The sequence below is a fragment of the Lepisosteus oculatus genome, chromosome 9 (assembly GCF_040954835.1).
Source record: "Lepisosteus oculatus isolate fLepOcu1 chromosome 9, fLepOcu1.hap2, whole genome shotgun sequence".
NCBI classification, from domain to species: Eukaryota; Metazoa; Chordata; class Actinopteri; order Semionotiformes; family Lepisosteidae; genus Lepisosteus; species Lepisosteus oculatus.
This window is the reverse complement of record NC_090704.1, coordinates 36,234,233-36,243,968: the sequence shown is the minus strand read 5'-3', so window position 1 is coordinate 36,243,968 and position 9,736 is coordinate 36,234,233. Positions and strand designations below refer to the sequence as shown.

The following is a 9,736-nucleotide window of genomic DNA, read 5'->3' as shown; positions in this document are numbered from 1 at the left end:
CTGATGGAGGCCCAAGTCTTTAGAAATCCTTTTGTAACCCTTTCCAGTCTTATGAGCTTCAACAACTCTTCTTTTGACGTCCTCTGAAATCTTTTGATCGGGCCATTTTGTACTTCAACAGAATTCTGTTGTGAAGAGCAGGTAACCAAACCTGTGAGATTTTTTCAAACCCACACCTGAATTGATTGGAACACCTGACTCCAATTACCCTTGTTTCAAGATATCATTATCCTAGAGGTTCACATACTTTTTCCATCAATGACCTTGATTGTTTAAACCATTTGTTCAATAAAGATACGACAATGTAAAATGTGTGTTTGTTAAATAAGACTGTCTTTATTTATTATTATGATTTAGATTAAGCTTAGATTACCTTTTAGGAACCATTCATGCAGAAATCCAAATAATCCAGGAGACCCTGTAAGAAATTGATTAAGGAGTCCTTAGAATAGTACATTAAAAATGTAAACAAGAGACATCAGGATTTGAATCAGATCTCTGACACTGGGCTGTTGGTAGACTAAACAGGTTTTTATAGATTTTGAGAAATGTTGTCCCCCATAGACTTTTCTATAATCAGACACCCACTTAATACTACTAAATATGTCACAGATGCCACTCTCAGGGGGTGTTGTGAGCAATGGGCAGAAGAAACCTTGCCCTTCTACCTAACTAACCAAACCCAAAAGGCAGTCAGCCAGCTGTGCACCATTCTGACTGACCACATCTGTCCACAAGGTTCAGCCCAATTACCTTTACTGGCTGAGTCACTGGGAAGCCTCCTTACCTTTGTTTTCAATTGTCTTCTGTCTCATGATCAGGTAAACTCTCATACGTTTCATGTTTCATGTAAAAAATAATTTGTCCTTCAACTCTGATGTGTATATATAATCATTTTTATTAAGTGCAGTACATAAGATATACTTAATGAAAACCAAAGCCAGTGTGTATCAACTAAGGTAATAGGGTAGAATATATAAATCTTATTGTAAAAAAAAATAGTTTTGGCACCTATAAAATGTTGGTACGGCTATAAATATTTGTCTAAATGGAAATTTAAATGAGGAGCCTGAATCCTTCCATTGAAAACCAGAAGCTGGACTTTGCCTTATATTTGCAATGAAAGTGGTCTTCTTATTCTAAAGTTATGAATCTATACCACTGATGTCTCCACACTGTCATGCATCACTACCAAATTTTAGTGAGGTACCAAAAACCAATGTTACAAAAGCAACGAAAAAGTATACAATCTTATGTCTGAAACATGTTTGACAAAGTTATTGTTTTCAAGTACCATGCAAGCTGAATGTTACATTAGAGTCCAGGTCTATATAAATGGCACATTTATATATTGATTATTAATATTGGACACAATGCAACTGACAGACTACAGAATTGGAACAGCGTATAAAAGGTGTTAGTACAAAATGATGGTAAAAAAATAAGTTAAATCCTACTCTATTAAGAACACAGTCCAAGCACCCAAAGATATATAAAAATAAGAAATCGGCCAAAGCAAACTAATATTACAAAAAAAGATTTTTGGCCTCCGCATTTGGCTGTACATTGGTATAGAAGCATTTGACCTTATATACAAAGGGAAACAAATGCAGGAATAATTTTATTTTGTCATTATTTTCAATTCTGGTTTTTGAAAGGCACTTTTTGAATTCTGTTTGGAAATATAAAAGTTACTCTGAAAAAAAACTGGAAGCCTAAAATAAAATCAGACTTCTATAATACCACATCGTAGGAAGGATTCCCCTTTTAATAAAAAGGTTTATTCAAAGTTACAGACATTTGATGCATTGGATGTCTAAAAAAAGACATTGCTAAAAATTGAATTGTTTGGATTATTCTTATTCTAACATCTCAGGATTAACTGTAATAAAAGATCTCTTGATCGTTATAATAACTGATCTTAGGCCTTTGCACTACAATCTTGTAATTATTAGCCCTATCAATCCTTTTATAAACAATACTGTTAAATTATTTTATGTATACAGTACAACTCTTAACTTTCATGATATAAAATTCTCAATTTGAGAATTTGGCCTTCACGCAAAAAACCTTTGGAATGTTTGGCCATACACATGATATTTCCTAACTGTTGTATTTTGATCGGGGTTGATGGTGAATGTTTCATTCAAGGGTATCTCAAAAGAGGATTAAGTGCTGTGCTTTACTTTTGCTTTTAATACCAAGTGCTTTAGCGTGTCTATCAAGATCAGCAGTGTTTAGATATATGTGAGTTCACCATACTGGTGCTGCAATTAGCAGTGAACTGTAGCCAGGGAAGCTTGCATGTCAGAGCAAACAATTGAAAGTAGGCATTTTGTGACCAATTAGTAGAAGCCCCCAACCTGTGAGTTCATTGGCACAAAGCCTGACCGGATTCACAGGCCCACTTCCACCAAACATGAGCTCACGCTACACTCGTATGCAGCTACACTTAAAAAAACTTGGAACTTTTTCTCCGTTTCCCATGCAGGTCCAGTACAATTCAGATAAACTGTGGCTAGACATGAGGTTGCAGATTTATTTTGGTGTAGCTCTTCCAGGCCACTGTCAAAACCATTACCTTCCTAGTTTAAAAGGAGGGGAGGAAAAAAAAGTTGGGGGACACAAATCTCCCATTGCTGAGCCGTGTCCAGAGCCATGGTAATAGCATGTAACAGATTAGGAGAATAGCTTTAAGAAGGCCGCATTACTGTAATGTCTTTAGGGCAGAGTGAATCTGTGGTTCCCCAGCTGTTTGTCCAATCTGGCTTCAAGCCTCATAGAAGTTCTCCACTCTCTTGGTCATGCTTGTCCCAGAGACCATGCTCCTGCTCACCACCTCTTTGGTCATCTGTCTGGTCACTGTGCCACTGGTCTCCATGCGCTGCGTGGTCATCATCATGCCGTCTGGACAGAAAACACAGCGGTTCATTAATTTACTGAGCATCTCCGAAAATAATGCTTAAGAATTCCTGATCCACGAGGTTCCGAAGTATTAAGGTTGACATGTATAATTGTGTCAAAGTCATTTTGGTGTCAGGGCACAAAAAACTAATATAAGCGATATCTTACAGCTTGGACTTACTAGTTATGCAGGGCTTCTTACTGACAGCTTGTTATTTACACAATGGGTACAGAAATATTGGGGGAAACAAAGACTAATTACATTATTATTAATATTTCATTACTGACACTTCACAGCTGAATAAATATTCTTGACTGTCAATTTTGTACGTGTCTTTGTTAAAGAATATACAATTGTCTAATATACCCTATAAAGAGGATAACCAGGATTAGCACCTTGGCTCCAAGATAATCAAGACATTGGCATATATTCATCTAAAAGACAAGCCCAATCCCCATTATTTATTGTTTACAATCCAGGAGAACCAGCCCTATACTGTGTGGTGTGTGGACCACACTGACTTCACTATTCCATACTACTCCATTACCAAGACCCCAAGATCTGCCTCGGAGCACTACTAGGATTTGAGAAGTGCGCACCTGAGAAGTAGGGGTCATTGAGCATTGTGTGGGTGGTCCTGGTGGTGACTTCCCCAGGCATGTTGAAGACATCTCTCCTCATTACCTGCTGGCTGTTGAACTGAGAGAAGTTACCTGGGAGGTAGAGGGAGAGGCAGGTCAGGCACAGCACTGCAGGGCAGACTTTAATAACCACCATTTGGCAGACAATCAACCATCTATTTTGCTACAGAGATCCACTAGCTTCTCAGCTTCCTGCAGATTTCTTTCTTTAGATATACAATTACCCTTGTACCCATGTACCAAATAAAGTTGGAAAGTACCATCAAAGCATGGTAAAATCCCAATATATAATTGAGAGCTAGGCTATAAAAAGCTGCAAAATATTCTGTAAATTTACAATAATAAATCCTTCACTAGGGTAAGGGTCAACCTTATTCAGTGTTTCTAGGCCTTAATGGTTGTCATCCTTTCCACTGTGCCATTAACGGTGCTGTAAATGAATGGCTTGGTACCAATGTAAGTTAATAAACTACCAATGTTAGTTAAATACAATACCAAGGTAAGTTAATAAAATACTACCAGACTGCTACATCAGCAAAGATTGGAAAGAAAAAAAATACAGTCTGTGCACAAAGAATAAAAGAAAATGTGAGAGATATGATCACTTTATTAGCCATATACAATTTCTTGCATTAGGAATTTGTCTTTTCACCAGCTTGCTCTCCATGAGACCCAGACAGGTAGAGAGAAGCCTGGGGTCAGAGTGCAGAGTCAGCCATTGTACAGCACCCCTGGAGCAGTTGGGGTTAAGGGCCTTGCTCAGGGGCCCAGCTGCAGGATTTGAACTGGAAACCTTCCAGCCACAGGCACATATCCTTAGCCATAGAGCCACCACTCCACCCCTAGGCTGTCAACTAGATTTTAATCACGTCACTGGATATACCCTGAACTCAATGAATTCTGGAGCAGTTGATATTCCCAGATACTGTTCAAAACCAGAAGAGGCCTGTAGCAATGAATGACCCATCAATGCAAAATTCTGGAACCTATGAGGACTGTGTCCTGGGATGCCTGTCAGGAGCCAAGCCATGTAAAAGTATTAATGTGTTTTCTAAAGGCTCTTTTCAACAAAACCATTTGGGTTGAAAACATCTGAAAGAGATCAATCTTGAAAAAGAGAACTCGCCAATCTAATTCTGGGTATCTACTATATAGGGGGGTCTTCTAAAAGACATTGTACCTCCATCCTGCGATTCGATGGTGATGATGCCCTCTCTTTCAGGACCAAAGCCCTGCGTGGTCCTGGCCTGCACTTTGAACTTGTAGGGCACGTTCTCACTGAGGTTGGGCACCGTCAGACTGGTCTCAGCAGTGTCACCGTTCACCTGGAAAGTCCGAACGTCTCCTGGCAGAGAGGAGGAAAACAACTTTGTTAATAAACACTAAACAGCACAACCTAGAAACAGTCAACTAGATCAAAGGGAAATAAGAGTGCTTTAGACATTAACAGAAAAAAACTTTCTTGATATGCAGCTGAGTAAATATTATCATACAAGCCTGATGACCCACAGTGGGCAAATTCATTGTTTTGTGTTGTGGAGAGATACAGTCTCTAGAAATCCTTGGCAAAATGAAACTCACCCCCTCCATTCAGTTGTTCGCAGGTCACCATGTAGCCAAGGATGCTTCCATTGGGCTTGCGTGGCTTCTCCCAGCTCAGCTGCAGAGACTCGGGGCTGAGTGCTGTGAAAACCAGGGGGCCTGGGGCACTTGGGGTGCTTAACGTGAAGGGGGAGCCTGGGAAATACAGACAACATGGGTTAACAAAAGTGTGTGTTTGGGCCTCTGAGTCCAAAAGAGACAGAGCAGAAATTAAACTGGGTTATAGGCTGCATTTACAGCCATGGTGAAACATGGAAATTAGTCTCCAAAATATTAGAGAGTGGCATATGAGTAATCCATCCTGTCCAACGCAGGGGGGACATTGCATGTCTTCACATGTCCCATGATAACAGAGAAACAACATTGTACCAGGTCTTTTTACCAGGGTTTATGTACAGTACTATAAGTGACTTCAGAGGTGGAATAACTGCATGTGCCTCTAGTGCCAGTTCTGAGAAGCATCAAGTGTCTCATCAAGCATCAGTGGCTGTTAGCACCAACCAAAAGGACAGATGGCATATGTCACATCTTGTGAGAAACCCATTGAGCAGTTTATCAATGAACATCGAGAAAAATGAATGGTGCGACATGTTGTTGCGGCAATCGGCACCGGAGATGGACAAGATTTTAGGGGTATTCTCTAATATTTTAATAAAGCAGTGAAGAAAACTTTAACAAGAGACTGGGGAAACTGGTGCTAGAAAGATCTTGGGTCTCAGTTGAGGTCTTAATTCATCAACAGAACTGCTAGCAAGACGTGATTTGAAGAGACCTATACCACCTGCCACTATCAGGTGTTGAGGACTAGGGTTGGCCAATCTCAGCCTAAGGGCCTCTAAAGTTTAGGGTCACTCGACATGTGACTGTGAATGCAGTAATTCCCTTGGGCAGGACTAGAAGGTTTCCACAGGGTTTGTGTCTGGTCATTACCTGGTACAGGACTTAATGGACTCTTGGGGTCGACCGCAGACTCAATGGTGATGACACCCTCCCTCTCGGGTCCCCAGCCCTCCTCACTATGGGCCTTCACTTTGAAGATGTATGAGTGGTTGGGCAGCAAGTCTTTCACCACCACTGAGTTCTCTGCCGGGTTAGGCACGTCGATCCTCTTCACGTCACCTGGAGCATAGACATAGACACAGTGAGGCCCAGCACCAGCTACATCACTGCTTCAGACACAGTGCACCGAGACAGCAGTCAGGTTGGAGAACAAGTTACTGAGAACTGGAGCACTGAAGAAATGGCATAATGGATCCTGCACTAATTCACTATATGAAATTTGCACACTGAATTTGCTTTTCATTTGATTTTCCCATTTCTATATTATGCTGTTTAAAAAATTATATTTTTTAAAAGTCTCCAACAGAATTTATAGTTTTATCATACAATAGTTTCACTACACTTTTCTATTAAATGATACACAGTTCTTTTATTATGATTGCAGCATCTTTCACTAAACTCTTCTATGAAATACATCCAGGAATGCATACTGAAGTACTATTAAGGTATTTACCTTGTGACTGAATAGTTCAGTGAAGTCTGCCTTCACTGTAACACTACAAAATAAGCCACAAACAATGCATCTCCTGGATCACATGGATATGTTTTTTTGTTTGGATAGCGTCTTCTCATTTCTGTGAGTTTCTGTGATCTTACTCTTCGTGATGTATCAGTCTGTGGAGGATGATGGCTAGGTGACTCTGTCAGTGACTTGCATATCTGAAAACACTGTCATCTGAAAGCTCTGAGGGGTGTGTCTGTAAGTAGTTGGAGAGTGAGTGTACAAGCAAGTGGCAGGAGCTGATGTGCCACTTCAAGGTGAAAATATGTGCACTTGTCTTACTTGTGTACTAGTGGGCCTGCACAATATTACTTATTTCTCATTGCTATGTTCGTTGTTATGGGTCACAGTAAGTGCTGAATTGCTGTTGTGAACACTAGTGTGCTGTCGTTCCAAGAGAGCCTTGTAAGTGTATGACACTTGATTAGTAAATCTGTATTGTATAACGGTACTCTGCCACATTATTTTAAAGTGCAGTAATTCTGGGTGTACTCTACCTGTACTGTATGTACTGAGGAGGAGACATCCTACACTTACCTCCATTAAGCAGCTGGTACAGCACGCAGTAGCCCAGCACTTCCTTTTCGCAATGCGGCTCCTGCCAGCTCACCTTCAGGGCAGTGGGGCCCAGAGCTGAGAACACCAGGCGTGTGGGCGTGTCAGGAACACCAGGGGGCAGCCTAGAGTCTGTGCGGAGATACAGTGGAGAGAGTCACATGCATTGTCCCCAGACTGACGGCCTTTATTTGAAATCATCCTCAAATGGACAAAGACAACACACAACAAGAATCACAGTGTTCTTCAATACAGTATGCAGCACAGTGTTTCCCTAATTATCACCATTTTGATCCAAAGAGGCCCTGATCACTTATTTTTAAACCCTATCCACTTTAGATTGCAAGGCACATTATCAAGGCCAGGATAAGTAAAACCCTGAATGGAGGTGAAGCATATGGAAAACTGGAGTACCACAGTCCTTAAAGTTCTCTGGGTATCTTCACACTAAAGATATCCTCTGTTATATTAATTAAGCCATTATGTTAAAGTAGTTAATTAAGAGCTTTGGTGCAACACAAATTTACACACACTGTGGTTCTTCAGAACTAGTCCAGGATAACAAATCTGAAAACAAAATGTAAAAATAGGATTGCCAAAACCAACAAAGCTCTCCTTGCCTAGATTTCTCTTTAAGCGTACGTTTGTGTTGAAAAGCACTGGACAGTGACAGTGACTCACCTTGCAGCACCATGTCCAGATTCTGCAGGACATCATTGACATCTTCAGACTGAGTCCGACCTCTCATGCTGTGAGAGATGTTGTAGTTCACCACCTTCTTGCTGTACCCAGAAATGCCTGTACAGGAAAGGTCAAAATGTCAGATATTAATGAGCTAACATCCAAGGGGTACCCCTCAGCCAGAAAAGCCACCATAATCCCACAGGTTGGTCAGCAGGTTCCACAGGTCAGGACATCACATGCATTTAGGAAAAGAAAAGCATGCTTGCTACAGGGTCAGAGTGGACCCTAAGTGGCCATTTCACACAGTAGAGAGAGAATACAGCAGATCTTCTTCAACCAATAGACACCTGCTATCTTACACAGAAAATTAATTCTCAGTTAATTGGAAGACAATAACTTAAAGGCAATATTTTGAAAGTCTTCTTTCAGGAACTGAACGTCAGCAACAAATGTTGGAGGCTCAGTTTGTGAAATCTTTTTGTTTTAACCTCAGTGACGTCCAGAGACTGGCTCTGCAGAGTAAAGAAAGCCTGCATGCAATCTTCCCCTTTGGGTCATTAATGGACTGGTACCTAGACTGTCTGAGAATCCGCCAGGCTCATCCACCATGACAATAGAGTCTCGCACACCATCGTTGTCATAGTAACCCTTCGTCTCGGACCGCTTCCTGAGGACCACCTCCTCTGTGCGGAGCCCTCCATGGACCATCCCGTCATGTCTGCGCGTGAGCGAACCCCCTAAGAATTATGGGTGAGACGGTGAGACATGAGAGAGTGGTGGTGCCAAGCCAACTACAGTAGCATTGCACAGTGCACAGTCAAGCTTGACACTGCCGACAAACGACTGACTGCCCTGTGCAGGCTTTAAGAACAGTAGCAGACTAACGACCAGCAGAACTGTTATGGGTAAAGCCAGCAAGCAGTAGAAACACACAGCAGCTTATCAGGTGAGGTGCACACTCCTCCAAGGAGACTTCTGCAATTTCACGAGGAAGGACAAACACCCAAGATGAAAGCATCCTGGAGCAAAATTGTGGCTTAACCCGCTTGGCTGAGGACTGGCCTCCCGGCCCGAGGACAAGGAGACCAGGACCCCCATGCAGGGGGACCAAGGGTTAGCTGCAGAGGTGGAGGTGGGATGCAAGAGATGTGCAAGAGAGAGAGATAGGGATCTCATAGGTATTTATAGCGACTGGGAGAGGAATGGATTGTCAGGAGTGATTGCTAATTACTGACAGCTGAGTCTGACTGAGCTTGGTTGTTGTCATCCCTCCCGAACTGTTGTTATAAACTCCATTTATATAGATTCTAAGTCAAACCAAATAAAATGACATGTAATAAGTTAAGAAGTTGCTAATGAGTTTCTCAACCACTAAAGGTGTTCATTCGGAGCACAGGCTGAGCACTATGGCCTGGACTGAGCCTGGGTCATGTCAGTAGCCACACTTTGACTGAGATTTCCCAAATGGCACCATATTATTATTTGAGTGCTGTTGGGCCCAGGGTTGGACTCTCTAGGCCATTTGGCAAACAGTGACTCTACCTCCTAAGATACTGAAAAAAAATCGGAACCTCTTTGCTTATAGCTTAAATGTATGTAGTTTATCCGATACTATATGGATACTATATGTGTCCATGGAGAAGACTCTTATATCTCATAAACATGGAGATTCAGTTCCTACAACACTGCCATACAGTATGAGTGAGTACAGTTAGTAGTCACAGACTTTCTCCTACGTTTATGATTTGGGTTATCAGATGCTTTCCCTGTTATTAATGATTGGTATTT

At 41.5% G+C, this 9,736-nt stretch overlaps 1 protein-coding gene across 3 annotated transcripts in view; it reads right to left on the bottom strand.

Moving 5' to 3' along the window:
* Window positions 1–880: 880 nt before the first annotated feature.
* itgb4 (integrin, beta 4) overlaps window positions 881–9,736 on the bottom strand; it is a 47,999-nt gene continuing 39,143 nt past the window's right edge. For all 3 annotated transcript variants that reach the window (XM_015356532.2, XM_015356533.2, XM_015356534.2), the window contains 8 exons: window positions 8,521–8,685; window positions 7,946–8,062; window positions 7,247–7,396; window positions 6,079–6,267; window positions 5,128–5,283; window positions 4,727–4,891; window positions 3,505–3,618; window positions 881–2,907 (listed from right to left, as the gene is read on the bottom strand). In XM_015356532.2, coding sequence (XP_015212018.1) covers window positions 2,771–2,907; window positions 3,505–3,618; window positions 4,727–4,891; window positions 5,128–5,283; window positions 6,079–6,267; window positions 7,247–7,396; window positions 7,946–8,062; window positions 8,521–8,685 — 1,193 coding nt within the window. In that variant the 3' untranslated portion in view covers window positions 881–2,770. The remainder of the gene's footprint in view (window positions 2,908–3,504; window positions 3,619–4,726; window positions 4,892–5,127; window positions 5,284–6,078; window positions 6,268–7,246; window positions 7,397–7,945; window positions 8,063–8,520; window positions 8,686–9,736) is intronic.